General features: G+C 39.3%; 1 protein-coding gene across 1 annotated transcript in view; it reads left to right on the forward strand.

The window, feature by feature from the left end:
• The first annotated feature begins 1638 nt into the window (after positions 1-1638).
• Positions 1639-20729, forward strand: part of LOC101740701 (uncharacterized) — a 186290-nt gene continuing 167199 nt past the window's right edge. Inside the window, exons 1-4 of the mRNA XM_012696631.4 lie at positions 1639-1803; positions 11970-12197; positions 12547-12684; positions 18248-18406. Coding sequence (XP_012552085.2) covers positions 12195-12197; positions 12547-12684; positions 18248-18406 — 300 coding nt within the window. The 5' untranslated portion in view covers positions 1639-1803; positions 11970-12194. The remainder of the gene's footprint in view (positions 1804-11969; positions 12198-12546; positions 12685-18247; positions 18407-20729) is intronic.

The following is a 20729-nucleotide window of genomic DNA, read 5'->3' on the forward strand; positions in this document are numbered from 1 at the left end:
GTGTACTTATGTACGCGCTTAAGAAGTTATACGTTATTTTTATTAAATTTCTTTTTTTTAAATATTGAATAATTAATAATAAATATTTAATGTTAAAAATGAATGCTAATAACACTTTTTTTCACGAGAGTACATACGCGAAAGTTCACCTGCGGCTATATTCAGACTCGCCAAGTTACGTCGGTCGTATTGTAATGAGCGATTTAGTGGGCAATTTCATTCTGTTAATTTTGTGTCACGGTGCGCGCGCATCGTAGAATTTCACTCTCATCAATTTTTCATAACGCGCCTAAAGAAGTATAACTTCAAAAAGTGAAGTCGAATATTTGCAGTTTTAACTTTTTATGTATTACTTGTAATTGGTTACTATTTATGTTTAAGAAATTTCCTTGCTAAGATTTCTCCATGTAATTAATGCTAGAAACTGTAGTCTAGTGAAGGAAATTCTATGATCGAGACAAAAAGTATGTAATTTATAAATGTAATAGAAGGAAAATCTTCAAAAGTATTCTATTTAATTTCCTCGGAGACTAAATTCTATGTATGTTATAATATAAACAAGTTCATCTTTTTTTAAATTCGCTTCTAAATTTCGATCCAGTTTCAAATAACAACGATGCTAAATAACTTATAACATAAAAAATCCGAACACAAAAAAATCTAGAGAATTTTACTGTTGGTAAGGATCTCTTGTGAGTCCGCACAGGTAGGGACCACCAACTTGCTTATTTCTGCCGTGAAGCAGTAATGCGATTCGGTTTGAATGGCGGGGCAGCCGTCGTAACTATACTTGAGACCTTAGAACTTATATCTCAATGTGGGTGACGCATTTACGTTATAGATGTCTATGAGCTCCTATCTGGACGATAAGACGAAGTGAGAGGGTAAAGATCGACGCTTTTGAAATGTGGTGTTGGAGACGGATGTTGCAAATTCCATGGACAGCACGCCGGACCAACCTGTCCATTCTTAAGGAGCTCGGTATTTCCACAAGGCTGTCCGCTATCTACTTCCAACGTATTCTCGCGTACTTCGGCCACATCGCTCGTAGAGGCCCCGATAACTTGGAGAAGCTGATGGTAGTTGGTCAGGTTGACGGGAGAAGATCACGCAGACGCTCACCTACCCGCTGGTCTGATCTGGTTAAAACACTCACCTGCCTGCGAATAACCGAGGCTATCAAGACCGCCGAGGACAGGAAGACGTGGGGAAGCATTGTGCATCGAGTGGTCCACACTTCAGACTAGACACGACCTTCAGCAATGAAGAGACCGACTCAGAAGAAGATGAGCTCCAGTAACCACTTAAAACCAGGTGGACCGTGAGCTCGTCCACCCATCTAAGCAATTAAAAAAACACGATCCACTGTTCTAATTACTTATAATTATAGTGCAGTAATAAAACAAGATATCGTCACTAGAGGGGTACTCCCTACGCTATGTTATCAAACCCCTAATAATATTTCTGCCCAACGAAACCAACACAAAAAACCGTTGACCGTATAATATAATGTCCATAAAAACTGACATTGGAACGTCAAAAAAGAAAATACCATAAAATTATAGTTATGTTCCTTGGCGTTATGCGTTGAATTTTTCGCCATCGATTTCCCTCAGCGCATGTCAAATTTGGCATCACCCAGTACAGCGCCGCGGTCGTCGCGTTTGCACGTGTCCCACTGTAACACGTAGCCAGATATAATGTAATGTTGAATTAATAAATGTAAACCGTATTACACATTCCGTTCGTATTATTAGCGGTTATTTCAAAAGGAGTTTTACGGATCATCGAATGTCCACAGAGGTAAAGTAAAAATTATCTATATATGAAAATTATTTTGTATAAGTTAGCTGTAACGAATGCTTTTGTCGCCGATGCCATAGTTTTTGTCTAACAAAATACTCTTGACGTTTTCAGGATTATGTAAATTAAAAAGGGCGAAGCCATTAGCATTTAATTCGGGAATTAAATCTCTTTCATTAACATGATGACGATATTAAATGTATATTGGGTATTTTAATTTTTGAATAACTTAACGAAACAGCCTTTGAATAATTCTAGTTCATAAATTTTCCTTTTTCCTATATTTTTTCTTGATTCAATATATTAAGACTGTGGTCGGAGTTAATAACAACATATCAGTAGTTTTTATTACAAATGCAGGTGTCATAAAAAATAAGACACGATAAATTTTAATTTAATGTATTTAATATTTATGTAAAATTAGATTTTATAAGTAATTTAAGTAAATAAAGGAAGGGCTGGAATTTAGTACAAAAAAAAAACGAAAACAATATTACACTTTATTAAGGTATTTATTTACATAGTGAATTATTGAAACCTTAAAAATTTCAATTATTAATATATCAAAATTTGAAAACTATTATTTTCTACAAGAAAAAATGTAGCTCACAAAACCAAAATTTAATACGTAAAATGAATTTAAGTCTTGCGGCGTCAGTGATTAATGTCGAATTTCAAACGCTGCGAACACCTAGTGGATATTTTCTTTAGAGTTTTCTTTAAAAGTCAGACGTTTAAAATTAAAACATGTACCACAGAGGAAAGATTAAAAGAGTAGATACGAGCAAAACAAGAACCAGGCAATATTCGTATTGGATTTGGGTCTTTCTTGTCCTCTTTCTTGACTCATTTAATCTGATTCTTGGATTTCATTTAATATTCTTAATTAAGTACATTATAACAATTTTTTAAAGGCATAGATTGGGAATTGTACATAATCACTATTTCAATAATAACATTTATATAGTTTTCTTATATACACATATATAGGTACATACATCACTTGTATTAATATATTTAGTATTCTTTTAATTGATGTCCATGAATTAACGCGTCGAGCCGACTTTTTATTCAAGAAAATTCTTGACAGATTAAAATTTTCAAATAGCTGTAAAGATTAATGCTTTTTTAAACATTCAGTGTTAATATCTACTGAAGTACATTGGAAATTTTTAATAAAAAAAAACAAGACTTGTTCCCACAACAAATAAAATTGTATATTCAATTGTTACGACAAATTTTAATTTATATTTTCTAAGGATTTTTTTGTTCAGTCTCGTAAATTCAGATGAACGCAGCGCTTCGCTTCGTCGGGGGTGGTGTTAAGCAGGATGGTCTTTTAAAATGATTTCCCTGAATTCCTACATAGAATGTAACTTACTGTAGAAAACACAGATAGAACCGAAGTTCATGGGGTGCCAGAAAACAACCGATAATTAGAACAGTCAATCTTTTACATATGAATGTCGATTTAAATAGATATTTTATTGCTTAGATGGGTGGACGAGCTCACGGCCCACCTGGTGTTAAGTGGTTACTGGAGCCCATAGACATCTACAACGTAAATGCCGCCACCCACCTTGAGATATGAGTTTTAAGGCCTCAGTAATTACAACGACTGCTCGACCCTTCAAAGCGAAACGCATTACTGCTTCACGGCAGAAATAGGCAGTGCGGTGGTACCTACCCGTGCGGACTCACAAGACCGCCTACCACCAGTACCTAATTACCCAAATGATAATTTTGCGGGTTTGATTTTTATTACACGATGTTATTCCCTCACCGCGGATGTCAATCGTGAACATTTATTACGTACGTATTTCATTAGAAAAATTGGTATCTGCCTACGGGATTCGAACACCGGTGCATCGCTACATACGAATGCACCGGACGTCTTATCCTTTAGGCCACGACGACTTCAAAACATTCAGATTATTTTCGTTGCTAGCTATTCGATTTCGTTCAGTCATGTTTATTGTTATTTTAATTTTTATCTTATGGAACGATGTTTTTAAATTCAAATTTGTTTGAGATGATCGTCTTTACGTCTTTTTTATATTCAATCGGAGCAACGCTCAGGCTTACTGCATGGAAATGCCACGAAAATTTCTTTACTGCTAAGGTACTTCTACCGCCATCGGAGCAGGATTCATCCATATTATCTGGAGCCGCTGCGTTCATCGACAATGCGTTTCCAAAGATCTTTTTTGCCACGTACCATCCGACTTTGGAGTGAACTCCCCTCCACGGTGTTTTCCGAGCGCTATGACATGTCCTTATTCAAACGAGGCTTGCGGAGAGTACTTAATGGTAGGCAGCGGCTTGGCTCTGCCCCTGGCATTGCTGACGTCCTTGAGCGACGGTGACCACTTACCATCAGGTGGGCTGTATGCTCGTCGTCCTACAAAAGCAATAAAAAAAAAGGTAGATCACAGTTCATTTGGTGTTAAGTACTTACCAAAGCCCATTGACATTGCTAATAACATCGCAACATCCACCTTGTGAGACATGAGATTTAAGTCTCAACTCTGATGAGTTAAAACCGGCAGTTCCCATCATGGGTTTCATTCAGTGACCGATTTGAACTAGATGTGTCTTTTGCTCAAACCCGACTTACATCGCGGCGTAGGTACATAACTCTCAAATGTTTAATCTTCGCCCTAATGCATTCTGTATCAAATATTAACGTCTTACTGGTGGTAGGACGTCTTGTAAATCCGCACGGGTAAGTACCACCATTCCACCAAGTGCCTATTTCTGCCGTGAAGCAGTAATGCGTTTCGGCTTGAAGGGTGGGCTAGTCATTGCACTATACCGCGACCTTAGAACTCATATCTAAATTGGGGTGGCGGTGTTTTCGTTGTAGATGTCTACGGGCTCCGGTAACCATTTAACACCAGTTGGGCTGTGAGCTCGTTCACACTTCTGCCGTAAAGCATTACTGCTTTACGGCAGAAATAGGCGGGGTGATGGTACCTACCCGTGCGGACTCACAAGAGGTCCTACCACCAGTCATTACGCAAATTATAATTTTGCGGGTTTTGATTTTTTTTACACGATGTTATTCCTTCACCGTGGAAGTCAATCGTGAACATTTGTTAAGTACGTATTTCATTAGAAAAATTTGTACCCGCCTGCGGGATTCGAACATCGGTGCATCACTACATACGAATGCACCGGACGCCTTATTTTTTTATTTTATGTGTTTAACATATAAGCTTAGGGGCATTCGCTACCAGATGTCGCTAGTTTCCATACAAAAAAAATATTTGTCTTAAAGTATCGTAGTTTCAGGGCTCTGATGTCTGATATAGGTTTCCGGATAAAAAGTTCTGCTTTTTACTTCAAGATTACTTAGTCATTCTCCAACATTGTCTTATTTTTTATAGGAAGGATAAAATAACAACAAAGGACTCCAGTAATACAAGAATAAATTACAAGACAACAAAAAATGTTTTCAACCCAAAATTATTTGTCACGCTACATAACTCGAACCCTTCGCCCTGTTATAAGACGGCCCTGTACCCTTTACTGCTGACACATCCCTATTTCCCTGCTCAGTCAGTGCTTTTAGTGGCCAGCAGTAAACTACAATTCCCATTAGCCTTAGTCCATTTTCGATCTCCGTCGCGACAACACGTTTGTGGTTTAAAACTTTTTTTTAAAAAAGGCTATATCCAGAACCCGTATAACAGCCCGATTCCGTGGGTAACACAAAGTTTCACCAATTCAAGAATAGATGACGTAACATTATTTTTGTTTTGTAAGCCCCAGGGAAAATTTCGCTACGTTCAGAGGGGGACACGAAAACATTCAACTCAAATAATTCAGTCGTTCTTTAGAAGGGAAATTCTTGGGGAACGCACGAATGACTTTGTTACGAGATAACTTATGAGTCGTCTATTATCAAAGGTGGCAATCTGTGCATTTGGACAAAAAAAAATTATTGATATTTCAATACAGATTGATTTGAATATAATCGTCTCCTTCAAAGAATACGATTCAAAACCTGCATTAAATAAAGGTTAATACTTAACCTGTTATTTATCTAAGATGTCGTTCAGAAGAGTTTTGTGACTGCCAATGGAATACAAAGTCAATAATTCGTTTTTCTGATTTACCAATAATTATCCAAAAGTCACATTGCCGGCTTTGATAATAGTCGACTCTTATGTTATTTGCTTTTGTAAGTCGATTTTTGATAAGCTTGGAATTCGAGCTACGAGTATACGTGCTCGCAGCTTAACTGATGAGTAGACGATGACCGAGCTTTGCTCGATTTTGGATAACGCCATCTTGTTGTGTCTTTAAAGCGGTTAGTTGCCCTCAATTAAGAAAAAATAGTATTATTATTCGCCAATAGATGTCGGGAAGAGTTGATTATTGAAAACACGAATAGAACAACATTTTCTGAAAATGAATCGTAGCTAGATCGATTTATCGCCCCCAAAATCCCCTGTATACTAAATTTTATGAAAATCGTTGGAGCCGCTTCCGAGATTCAGATTATATGTATATTAATATACAAGAATTGTTCGTTTAAAGGTATAAGATAAGGCGTTGTGATAAATCACTCTCTTTTTCAGGTGTATACGCATGAAATATGCATATAAATTTTAGAGTACTTCACAAATATTTAAGTATGGATCACAGAGACGAAAGTAAAACACGGCCGTCCGTATTAATTAGAATAAACTCTTCGGATAATTGAAACAATCATACCAATTTACCACCACCACCCTGCCTAGTTCTGCCGTGAAACAGTAATGCGTTTCTATTCGGTTTGAAGGGCGGGGCGGCCATTGTATATACTTAATTATACAGACTATAATTAATTGAAATTGTAAGTTTGAACATTATTAAGGTTCTATTGTCAAACTATTATATTTCGGTAAACACAGATTTCGCTAAGACTACGCTATAAACAAATAATATTAAAGACAAACAATACTAATCTATTTTCATTTTGACCACAGAATTTAAACAATAACCAAACTTTGACAATAAACAAAAGAGTATAAATGCGTGTTTGTGTGTGTGTGTGTCAAATACATGATAGTGTGTGTTATGTTTTTGTATTGATTTAAAGTATTTTTATGCATAATGCCATGAAGCAGTAATGCGTTTCGGTTTGAAGGGCGGGGCAGCCGTTGTAACCGTACTTGAGACCTTAGAACTTATATCTCAAGGTGGGTGGCGCATTGTAGATGTCTATGGGCTCCAGTGACCACTTAACACCGGGTGGGCTGTGAGCTCGTCCACCCATCTTTCATTTTTCTCTCGGAATTTTAATGTCGATTCGAGTCTAGTGCCTTTCGTATCGAGTTATATATAAAGGAGTACAAGGCTATTTGAGGACGTCAGCGCAAAAGTGTCCTAAGCTTATAGTTAGTATGGAGATAATGAGGTTGGGATTTACTTTTACATTGCTTCGTAGGCAAAAACAATACGCGCCAAAGATAATCTTTACAAAGCCATCTGTTCTCTATGGGTGAGACTAGGGATAGGCCGGTTTTGCATCAAAATTTATTATGTTTTAAATAAATTGCAATATATAAGCGCGAATGTGAAAAATAGTGGGTTAGGCCACTTTTGCACTGACGGTCGCATTTAGTTTAAGCTACATAATACGCAACATTTATCTTTGTAATTAAAGGTGCGTTTTATTTGGTATTAGCATCAACAGTTCGATGTTTTTAATTGAACTTCAATAAAGTTTACTCCATTGAGATAACTGAAGAAGTTTTTTTGTTATTTTTTTTATTGCCCTTGTAGGCAGACGAGCATACGGCCCACCTGATGGTGAGTAGTTACCGTTGCCCATGGACTTCAGTAATGCCAGGGGCAGAGCCAAGCCGCTGCCTACCGCTTAATACTCTCCACAAGCCTCGTTTGAAGAAGGACATGTCATAGCGCTCGGGAAACACCGTGGAGGGGAGCTCATTCCATAGCCAGATGGTACGTGGCAAAAAAGATCTCTGGAAACGCACTGTGGATGATCGCAGTGGCTCCAGGTAGTATGGATGAACTCTACTCCGGTGCCGGCGGTGCGATGGTAAAAACGAGATGCCGGTATCATCTCGAACAATTCCTCAGAATACTCCCCGTGGAACATACGGTACAAAATACAAAGGGAACCGAAGTCCCTCCGCAGACCCAGAGGTTCCAAAAATTGTTATGATATTTTTTCCAAATTTAAACTTTAAATACGTAGCTGTCGTGCAAAAATCTCTTTCAAACAATATTTCCGGGCCTTTTCCTTTTTCCCCCATCACATTCGTGAAAATACTCGAAATGAAGACATTTGATTTGACTTTTAATCAAATCAAATGTCTTCATTGTGGGTCAGTGGTTGCGAATATCTTATTTCTCATGAGGATAATGTAGCATCTCACTACTCAATCGGGTAAGGCACGCGATATTGTAATAACTATTATATAATAAATAAAAATCATCTATGATTAATCGAATTCCTGAAATCCAATATGTTAATTAAAAAAATGAATATTACGTCATCGACGTGTGCCGATTTGTGGCGGTAGCCAACATACAACGCAAGATATTTGACAGATTCTGGAATCTCGCTTACGACATTTTCAAGATAAGCTTGCATATATAAAAGTTCCGAACAACAACATTCGGACCGTCGGTCTACTGAGCAATATCACCCGCTCGGTGGAAGATCTTCCCTTTGTCGTTTAAACATCCCACACATTTAATATATTTTTTTTAATTTAACTTTTTTTGTAAACGTTTTGTTTAAAATATTTTTTTTTTAAATTCAACGGGTATCTTTTTCGTGCTCTCGAAAAATATCAATGGCTTTACAGTATTGAATTTTACGGATTCCTATTATTAATGAAGTAGTCGCCTTCTTAACATGCATTACTATTCACTCCGGCGTTAGCAAATTAGCTTGTTTGTCGCATTCGGCATTGATATCGCAATGGGGCCGGGCGAGTACGTGCCGAGAATCACACAGCATTAAGGGTTGCCAGCGCGCCACGAAACTTTATAAGTACAAATTTATTGCTGTTCTGGTAACACTTGTTTCAGTTCACCTTATAAATATTTCCGGGTGCGTATACGGAAGTTAACCTTTTTATTTGTTTTATTTCATAGATGGGTGGACGAGCTCACGGCCCACCTGATGTTAAGTGGTTACAGGAGCCCATGGACATCTACAATGTAAATGCGCCACCTACCTTGAGATATAAGTTCTAACATCTCAGTATAGTTACAACGGCTGCCCCACCCTTCAAACCGAAACGCATCATTGCTTCACGGCAGAAATAGGCGGGGCGGTGGTACCTACCCGCGCGGACTCACAAGCGGTCCTACCACCAATAAAAGTGTGAAAAATGAGTGAAAAGTTTCAAATTAATCTGGCTTCTTGGAGTTAGAAGGAGTTCTTCTAGGAGTTTTATTTGCGTTCGTGTATCAATGTCACCAGAGATTCCTTTAAATAAAAACAAACATCTCTACCGAGCAAATAAAATCGTCTTAATAAACAAAATGAACACATACGCTTGTGATAGAAAGAGATAAAGAAACCAGACTCTGCTCAAGGTGGTTTGTCGTTATTTTTTTAATTAAATTATATCTGTCGTCGTTTACAAGACTTTATAGTTTACCTTAAATTGCATATTTACCAGACCTTCTTGCTAGACAGTCGTGATGGCTATATCAGTCTTAATATACCAAAAAAAATTGGTACCAATATAGTATGCATGTGAAATGGTGGGTGTTCGTAAATAAAATGATTCTTGTAGTATATATGATATTATTATCATATATTGAACGGCGAATTTGATATCTTTTTCTTTATTGCTTATATGGGTGGACGAGCTCACAGCCTACCTGGTGTTAAGTGGTTACTGGAGTCCATAGACATCTACGACGTAAATGCGCTACCCACCTTGAGATTTAAGTTCTAAGGTCTCAGTATAGAATTACAACGGCTGCCCCACCTTTCAAACCGAAACGCATTACGGCTTCACGGCAGAAATAGGCAGGGCGGTGGTACCTACCCTTACGGAATCACAAGAGGTCCTACCACCAGTAGAGAAATAAATGAAGAAATAAAGAAATGAAGAATGAAGGAGTAATGAAGTTTTTTTTTTTTTTTTTTATTGCCCTTGTAGGCAGACGAGCATACGGCCCACCTGATGGTGAGTGGTTACCGTCGCCCATGGACTTCAGCAATGCCAGGGGCAGAGCCAAGCCGCTGCCTACCGCTTAATACTCTTATAAATGAAGGAATATAAAAAGCAAAATCAATTATACAATTCCGTCATTGCTGATGCCATGTAATTTAGATTATAAAGCTGTAATATTCCTCTTATTGAAAATGAAGCGGTCAACCCTGGGGTGACGTCAGGCCACGACACAAAACCTTATCTGACAATTTTCTCTGCCGTTTGACATTGAGTGAATTTATAGCATTTGTTCTCATGGCTTCACTTAATTACGTTTTTAACATTGAATTCTAATGTACTCCAGTGTTAATAATGCACGTGATTGCTTTGTGAAGATTTCTACTAATATATAATATGTATATAATGATATGGAGTATTTAAGAATGAATAAAAAATAAAGGACTTAATTGTGTTTTCTGTGATATAATAAGAAAACAACATTGAAATTTTTATTTATCGTTATTGCTTATTTGAGTGGACGAGTTCACGGCTCACCTAATGTAAAGTGGTTACCGAAGCCCATAGACATCTACAACGTAAATTCCGACACCCACTTTGAGATAAGAGTTCCCTTTCTCTTCAATCGGACCCTGATTGCTGAGGATCGTGACGTCCGTCCGATTCCATCAACTAGCTTTCTCCATCGATCCCGTTCTGTAGCTTGGTGGAGTGCGTTAGAGCTCTAAGGTCCCAGTATAGTTACAACGCCCTTCAAACCGAAACGCATTACTGCTTCACGACAGAATTAGGAAGGGTGGTAGTACCTATCTAGTAGATGTCTATTGGCTCCGGTAACCACTTAATATCAGGTGGGCCGTGAGATCGCCCACTCTTCTAATTCATAAAAAAAAAATTAAAAAGATATTAGCATTCTGCACTACTTCTCTATATTCTCTATAAGTATGAGAAATTTCATACGTCTCCGTCCGCGCAATTTTCGTAAAAATGGTTACAAAGTTTTTGCTTCACGTATTGATGTATAGTTTATGATAATTGTTCATGAAAATCGGTATAGTCCGACTTATTCATGGTAACCGATATAGTCCTATGTGATTGTGATGCTGAACTGTCAGTAGGCAGGGGACATGATTAGAAGAATCGCTACTGGAGCATAAAAATTCTCGAGTTGCGATTGAGTACCGATAGACGTAGTGTGGATGGCTTTACGGTGGACTGAGATAATACCCTGGATGTCGCAATCGCAGGATCGGTCGAGGATCGAGGAGGCATATAGCAGTGGACGTCTGTGGGATGATAGATTGATTAATTAATAGTTGATACACAAATAACCGACCGATAACCTTTGCGATAGGTTAAATAACTTACTGTTTACTGGTCACCGATATGAATCCGGCCACGCATTTTGAAAAATGAGATCGGAGTGTCAATTGTTTTGTTTAACGGTTGAAATGGGGGCAGTTCATTGAGTTTCTCGCCAGATCTTCTCAGTGAGTCGCGATTCCGAGCCGGTGGTAGATTCAGCGTAGTACTTACTGCTCTATTTAGGGCAGATATTAGTAAAGCCTCCCAGGCGGGCGGAGATTGGTCGGGTAAGAGAGTGTAAAGGGAGTCGTTTGGTGGGTAGGGCCCTAAAACATCCTTGGGCCTGCGGTCTGCTCTCAACATCTGCACACCGTTAAATCCCACATACCACGCGCGGCCTAGTCGCGGAATCTCTCATGAGGTTCGGCCTCATTCCCCGTAAGCTCGCAAGCCGAGTTAAAATGAATAGGTTCGCGATACCCACGAAATGCGATTCACATTCGTCTTTAAGGGAGGTTTGAAAAGAGTCCCCTAAATTCTGTGGCAGGGCCATAATCCATAAGCTATATTTAGTTTTAGTTATGACCATCCTCGTTGGAAATAAATAAAAAGTAATGAAAAAATCACTCATCATATTAAGATTGATTCTTCTACTAATTATTGCTTTACATGTGTAAATTATTTTCTTCTCTCTCTTTGTTCCAGAAAACAATACAACGAAGTTAATTCATCGAAAGATCTAGTGCTTTTAAATTAAAGACCAATAAAAGAATGAGTGACGTAACGATTGGATCTTCTTTCGCGACCTCCTCTGAAGTTCTCGGGTATTTCCGTGACAGCTGTCAGTGAGAATCAAACATGGCGGAGAAGGTCAGCTGATTGGAGATACGCCCGCGCAAATTTCGCAGCAAAAAGCGAATAAAGCGCATCATGGTGAGTGATTGTATTAAATAAAAACTATCTCCTTTTTAATTTTATTCTCCGGTGTTGGCTATAGAGGTTCGTGAATAAATTTAGACTGAATCTAAGCAAAAGTAGTGCCTTATATCCTGGCACGCCAATGACAGGAAATAGACAGCATCGACCGTGAACATTGGCAATCATCATCATCAGCCTATAGCAGTCCACTGCTGGACATGGGCCTCTCCAATTGTTCGCCACTGAGCACGATCCTCGGCTTCTCTCATCCAGTTCCTGCCAGTAAACAATACGACTTATTAAACAAATAAAATTGGAGAAGTCAAATATTTTATGTCACCGTTTCAAGGTTATTGTATTACAGCAGGTATTCGGCGAATGGGCTCAAGTTGAAGTGGTGGAACTAGTCAACGATGGATCCGGCTTGGCGTTTGGCATTGTCGGGGGACGGTCCTCGGGAGTGGTGGTCAAGAGCGTCCTCCCTGGTGGAGTTGCTGATAGAGTAAGAACGCTTTCTAATTACTTACATTCCCTTAGATTTGAGAGGGGGGGGGGAGAGGTAGAAAGAGAAAGAAAGAGAGAGAGAATATACACTGCACACCAAAAAACAACTAAGAACAAGAAATCACCGTTGAAGATATTTAATATTAAAAATTGTAATGAACGCGTAGGAGTGAGTATTATCACCCTTCCTATTGCTGCCGTGAAGCATTAATGCGTTTAGCTTTGCAGGGTAGCCGTTGTACCTGCTATAAAACTGAGATTTCAAACTCTTCTCTCAAGATTAGTGGCGGCGTTTACGTTGTTGATGTCCATAGGCTCTAATACCCAGTTAAAAGGAGGCGGGCCGTAAAAGCTTTTAATACGAAGCTTAGGAAAATATGCACTATATGTAGGATATATTTGGATTAACCTGTGCGAAGCCGGGACGTGTCACTAGTTATCTATTTAAACGAATATTAAAATTCTTTCTCGTTGCTAAGCTTATCCCTAGAACGCCATGGCCGATTTAATTATTCTTTAAACATCTTGAACATAATTTTTTTGGGAGAGACAAAACTGAAACAAAAAAAAAACTGTACTTCGACAAAAACGTCTTTCAATCTTTTCATTTAACAGGAGAGTAATTTCTTTCACTACAATAGAAATTCTGCTTAATAAATATGTCGGCGCTACGCCAGGGCTTTCACACATAAGGTCTATTACAATGAAAATATAATACGATTTACATAAATTTTAACATTACTATTGTTTATTACAAAAAGCCGCGTCTTAGTTCCTACACAATTAGCTAGCTATCTTGTGATGGTTATAGCCACTACAACTTCATTTATACAAACAAATGTAATTACTGCGAAACAATTCACAAAATATAGCTTAGTATTCACAATACATATTCTGACATTAATTTATTTTACATAAATTACTTTTAGCTAATATAAACTAACATTGTTATTATCCAGCCTATAATAGATAGTGTCAACAACATGATTTGCATAACAATTACAATACATAATTAAATTATTACTGTTAATTATAATATAAATTATTATCAATATTTATGTTTTATTAATATTTAATTATTTACACAGTCATTTGTGTTTTTAAACAATAATATAAACATTAAACATATTCTGAACATTTTCACATCAAAACAGTGTCTGCTAATTATTAAATATGGTAGAATAACAGTTTCATCTTTTTAATAATAAATAAACAATAACATAGAGTAAACTAAACTATATGCTAATTATTGTCAATAGTGGTGTTTGTGCCCATAAATACGTTTGGAAATTAACATAATACGCTAATGGTTATTTCAAAGAACTGTAAAAGATACATGAAAGAAGGAAATACCAATGTCGTCGCCGGTACGCATGCCAAGCCTAATGGGACATCCCTTAGTTCTTTGTTACATGTACACACAGATAGTTTTCCAATATAACTGAGCCGAGCGCCAAAAAGTCTCGCCAGTGCGTCTACTAAAACTACGGACCGATGCAATTAAATATTATCTATATTTTATTAAATTTCTTTTCTATGTCTAACGCAAAATAAGTAACAATAATATTATGAATACGGATTTTATTACCGGATGGGAAACCCCTTGTGCAATACAATTGACAGTTTGATATCATGTCTTATTAGTACATGACTATTTTTTCCTACCTATTCTAGTAATCTCGAGGGGTTATTCTAGATTCGCCGAGCTAGTAGGTGAGCACACGGAGCTTAGAGCTGACGATGTTGCTAACACGAACCCTACCTTAGCAGAATCTCCCACCGGATCGGAAACGCGAGCCTCTGAGAAGATCCGGTGAGAAACTCAGTGGGCTGTGCCTGTTGGTTAATTTACTCGCCGAGCCCTTCGTTGCAAGCGACGGGTCCGACGAGAACGATGACTTGTGCTTGAGGTACCTAAAATCACCGTTAGTGGATCGGGAGGATCCGAAATGACGTGTTTTGGGCGACGTCGACTGTTTACCATTTGGTCCACAGGATCGGCTATGTAGTTCCCGACAGCCACGTACATGGGAATATGTCTATCGACTCTAGTAAACACTAAACACCAAGCGGACGTGAAGGTTTCCATTCATCCACCAAACAAAAACAAAAACTGCGACGACCTAAACTAAATCTTTAGGTTGATACATTAAGATACCTTTTTTTTTACTTTGCCTAATCCAGTTTATACTATAAAGTTGCACTGTGTTACCAATTCTTATTTTACGGTAAATCTATTCAAATTCAAGAAATTAATATGTGTGCCGATCTTCTAAGTTCTGTGGGCTATGTAAACGAACAATTGGATTGACGTTCAAAAGGTTATGTAGCGTTAAACATCATAGAAGACAAGATATTAGGGTTTTTTTATTTTTTTTATTGCCTTTGTAGGCAAACGAGCATACGGTGAGTGGTTACCGTCGCCCATGGACTTCAGCAATGCCAAGGGCAGAGCCAAGCCGCTGCCTACCAATCTAAATTCCTAAATCTCGGTAAGACATTTACATTCTTGCATATAAACAAGTTCCAAACAATAACATTTGGGCCGTTGTTATACTACGCAATATCATCCGCTGGAAGATCTTCTCTTTGCTGTTACTTCTAAATTTACAGTCTGAACGAAGTTTTAACTAGACGGTTCTCGCTAGAGCAGAGTTCAATCTTACTGCCTGGAATTCCAGCTCTCGGAAGCAGTCCATAACCAGAGACTTCTTCTTCTTCTTCTTGCAGTGCCTCTTCAATCCTGAAGGTTGGCCGTTAGTTTCCTGTATTCATTTCTATCAGCAGCCAGCCGGAACAGCTGTTCGACGGAGGCAATACCGGTCCACTGCCAGATATTCCGGAGCTATGACTTTTTTCTTCGCCCAGCACGTTAAATTTTTAATTAATTAATTTCATTTCATTTTCATTTGATGTGCCCCCCATCTCTTCCGGTTTGAGGGCATACTGTTCTCATTAGCGACATCCCACTGCGGACTTGATTTGGGTGATTCATGGTTCTCTCTCTGGCAGTTGGTTAAAACACTTAATTTATTCGTCTCTTTTTAATTCCGTAACTGTCAATCATGTGTAGTTTGTTGTTTTTCGAGAATCTAATGTCTTACGGCGATGGAAACAAGAAAAACTGCGCGTCAATTCAAGTTTAATTCGCGACCGTCATACTCACGTTCATTTGATTATATGGAGCAATCATTCACAGTGATTTCACACGATTTACATAACATTCGGTCGTTTCTGATGTCCGCTCATACCGTTTCGCGCTCCGGAAGGTTAGAGAAAACGTCGTTTTGTTTTCATTGCGTTTTGTAAATACGCGCTCGAATTAGAATTAATGTGCGAACGCGGGAAACTATATTTGGATTACGGTTTGACAAACACGTTTTGTGAAGGTTAAATGTGTTAAAGTTATTAGTGTATTTTCGTTTGAGAATATAGAGAAGAAGTGCACAATGCTAATATTTTTTTTAAATAATGCATAAAAGATACATTAAATCAATAAAGAAAACATTACACACACTACCTACCATGTATTTGACGCACACACGCATGCATACTATTTATTGTCAAACTTTTGTTCTTGACGTCTGTTGTCAAATTGAGAATAGAATATCCCTCCCGCCCTCCAGGCAATGCGCTTCCAGGTCTGGCGGTTCGAAGCGTTGCGAGTACATTCGACCATAGTGGACTCAGTTGCCTTCTTTATTAGGTCAGTCCAGCGGGTCGGTGAGCGGCCGCGTGATCTTCTGCCTACCGCCCGGCCCTGGACTACCAGTCTCTCCATCGAGTGCTCTTTTCTGGAGATGTGACCAAAGAATTTTAAAACCCTCAGTTGCACTGTTGCACTTATTATTACTTTTATTGCATCCTTAATTATTGGTCCTTCATTAATACTTTGCAAAATACAGAGATTTTTGACAAGCTGCAGTGTAAATTACGTATTAGCCTTTCCGGAATCCGAAATGGTTAAGTCACTTTATAAAATAGTTTTGGTAGGCCTTCAGAGACGATAACAGTATCCCTTATTTTACTTCTTCTGTTGCACAATGGAGTGGCATATTCACTAGATGAATAATCTCCTTAAATAAAGATTTAAAAAAATTATTGGTCCTTAATAAGTATGCCAAATTCTGAGTTAGTCCGACGTTTTGAAGGGGGTCTAAATCATGTTCAAAGATTCCGTTTCATACTAACATAGATACATACGTATGAAACTAATAAAAGCGTATTAAAAAAATAAAATAGCGCTAGTATAGGAAATAGCGACTTGGACAAGGCAGAGCATACGCTCGTCGCCTGCCCCGCATGGGAGGGGTGGCGCCGTGTCCTTGTCGCAAAAATAGGAAACGACTTGTCCTTGCCGAGTGTTGTGGCATCGATGCTCGGCGACGACGAGTTGTGGAAGGCGATGCTCGACTTTTGCGAGTGCACCATCTCGCAGAAGGAGGCGGCGGGGCGCGTGAGAGACGCACAGGCCCGCCGCCGTCGAGCGGGGGCCAGGGAGGCGGATCTCGCCAAAGCCCTGGCCCTCTAAGTGTTTTGGGTCTCCTTCACATGTCGGCCTTGGGACCGGCGAAGGGGGCCTAAGAAGACGACATGCAAGCTACTCTGCACGCGTTTTATGCATGAGCATCCGGGTGATGGAAGGCCGGCTATCCTCAACCCACGCTGGTTCTGACCCAGCGGGGTATTCCATACGATAGACCATTCTACTCGGCGCCATCTAGGCGGGCTTCGGGTAGCCTGCCGACCGAGAGGGCTGGTGGTCGTGGCGCCGACGACCGCCAGTCCGGCGTCCCGAGGGCAAGGGTGATGGGAGAGATGTGCTCCGCACTAAACGCTTCACTTCCCCCCTTTGCTTTTTCATGAGTTCTGTCTCATGCGAGGTTTGGACGCGGGTTGTTGAGCGACAGGAGGTTTTAGTCGGTTCGACTCCGACATGCCCCGCCCTTCATCCCCAGTGGAGGGTGGGAGTCCGGCGATTTCCTACAGAAAAAAAAAGTGTAGGAAATAGAAATGATATGAATACAACAGTTTTAAACAGAATGAATTGTGATGAATTGAAGTGAACTGTGATAGTCTATGGCGTTGTTTTTTAAATCTTTCCATTAGCTACTACGGCGCCACCTTAATTTTCTCCCTTTCCGCGGACAGCGATCCGATCCGATGGTAGATTCGGCGAAGGACTGCTCTTGTTAGGGTTCGTGTTAGCAACGTCGTCAGGCTTGAGCCCCGTGAGCTCACCTACTAGTTCGGTGAAAAACCCCTCGAGGTTTCTAGAATAGGTAGGGAAAAAAACGGACACTTTTAATACACTGAGCTGGTGCTTCTTACTTCTATCCTCCAGTTTCCATAGACATCTACAACGTAAATGCGCCACCCACCTTGAGATATAAGTTCTGAGGTCTCAGTATAGTTACAACGGCTGCCACACCCTTCAAACCGAAACGCATTACTGCTTCACTGTAGAAATAGGCAGGGCGGTGGTACCTACCCGCGCGGACTCACAAGAGGTCCTACCACCAGTAATTACCATATTACAAGCATGCGTTTTTATCGGACAGGACGGCAGACTCAGGAGTGGGGATATGCTGCTCCGGATCGGGGCTGTTACCGTGGTCGGCATGTGCGCGAGGCAGGCCGCCGCCGTGCTACGACAGTGTGGGGCCTGCGTGCGCTTGCTGGTGGCCAGACCGGCCGCATCCAACTCTCTGCCCATGCAGGTATTTATAAAGTCTCCTCATTCGAACTTGGAGGTCGATTGGCTCTGACTGCCGTGGCGTAAATTCACAGCCTTCAGTGCAGAGATAATGTATGATGGAATGCGAAAGGGATAAGAAGATTTCCATCTCCTTTTAAATACATGTTTTTATCAAACGCTTTGTTTGCTTAATCTATACTATTAATTATTAATTAATTATCTATACTAATATTATAAAGCTGAAGAGTTTGTTTATATATACCGACTGCAGCGCCATCTGCCGGGCTGATTTGTGAATCTAAACCATCCAGGGTGCCACTGCAAATGCATACAAAAAAATCATTGAAATCGGTCCAGCCGTTTAGGAGTTCAGTGACAAACAGAGGAACAGAAGAAAGATATTTATTTACTAGCTTCTGCCCGCGACTTCGTCCGCGTGGAATAGTTCACAAATAATGCTTTATTTTAGAAGAAATTTGGTTAGCATAAAAAACGTTATTGTGAGCCAACCTTAATATATAGACATATGCTGTCGCGGACTTTTTTTAGATATTTTAAAGGGGAACAATTCTGTCATACATTATTTTAACGAAACTTTAACCGTTTCTGCAGCGCACGCAGCGGAAGCTCTCAAAAGGTAAAAATAACCCCGAATTTGAAACATTATTTATTTGTGCTCCGCTTGTATTGGTCTTAGCGTGATGTTATCTAACACTGAAAGATTTATTTAAGTCGGACCAGTGGTTCCTGAGATTAGCGCGTTCAAACAAACAAATTCTTCAGCTTTATAATATTAGTATAGATTTATTTATTTATTTGGGAAACAAGCAGTACAATACAAACATACAATCTTTTAAAAAATAGCTAAAACAATAACCAAATATGTTTCCACAATCAAAATCACATATAAGTAGATAGTGAACAGCGAAGGAAAAAACAAAAGCAACACAATACGCGCATATCATTTTGTACATCAACTAATATATAAAAATATTATTAAAATTAGTTGTACGATTCGCCTGCAACCGCGGAAGCTTTGAAGTATTTAATTTAAACTTCGGAAATAATAAGATTGCGCCAATAAAAGCGAGAATGAGCCGTGCAAAGAGTTTTGTGTTTACGTCTTTTCGACATATTACGAAATAAATGCACGTTCAACTTTATTTCCACCTTTAAGGTCAGTCTTCAAGATGATTCCTGTTTGATGTTTGTAAACAAACTAAAGCGTTTTTTCGCAAGATTTCACGGAAAAGTCCTCGGTAGGCGACCTACTTTTATTCAGTTTCAATTGGAGAAGTTTAAATGTAAATGCACATGGAGTGTTTCCACAAAATGTTGCCGCTGCTACACATCAGCGAACCGGGAACGCTGCTGATTGTTTGACGATAATTAAACAACTTTAAGACAATAGACACTCCCCGGCGAGTAATCTCAGCCCACTGAGTTTCTCGCCGGATCTTCTCAGTGGATCGCGTTTCCGATCCGGTGGTAGATTCTGCGAAGCACTGCTCTTACCAGGGCCAGTTTTAGCAACACTTTCGGTTTGAGCCCCGAGAGCTCACCTACACGCTAGGGTGAAGCTGAAGTAGCTTCTCAAGGCTATCAGCATAGGTAGGAAAAAAAAATCATATGTACATTAGTATAGTCCGGCCGCTGAAAGAAGATATTTCTGGCGGGTCGTGAGCGGACGAAAGATCTTTGAGGCAGCATTGGATTTGCGAATAGATACAATGTCCTTCATTGAACTAACGAATTTTTTGTCATTAAAAAAGAAATAATAATGTCATTTTGGGTGAACATGTTGTGGATTGCGCAAAATTTTGTGTGGGAACGATAGTATTTTCTTGTTGGCCGGACCATTTGCTTGTTACTCGTTTTTCTAATGTAGGTTGGCTGTGACATAGGTCGTGACACTAGTTACTTACCTACTCATTACTTTCTTCGGCGGAGAAAGTGGCGCGTTTCGGTCTAAATAAATTAATATTTGAAAGCAATTAACTATAGTTTAATTATAGCATTTCGTTAACAAAATTACTATTAGGACTACTATTCCCAGTTTTTATTTTATTGCCCTTGTAGGCAGACGACCATACGGCCCACCTGATGGTAAGTGGTTACCGTCGCCCATGGACTTCAGCAATGCCAGGAGCAGAGCCAAGCCGCTGTCTACCAAGTGCACAATTAGAAAAACATTGTTTGAACCTCATGTAACATCTTATAATATTAATTCTAAAATCTATTACCGAGATCTTTAATGTACAATTTCACATCGACTATTCAATAAATGTTCGAGCTTTATCGATCGATTCATAACGTATGAAGAGTTATTAAAACTTGCCAACGCA

This window comes from Bombyx mori, chromosome 28, assembly GCF_030269925.1.
Source record: "Bombyx mori chromosome 28, ASM3026992v2".
NCBI classification, from domain to species: Eukaryota; Metazoa; Arthropoda; class Insecta; order Lepidoptera; family Bombycidae; genus Bombyx; species Bombyx mori.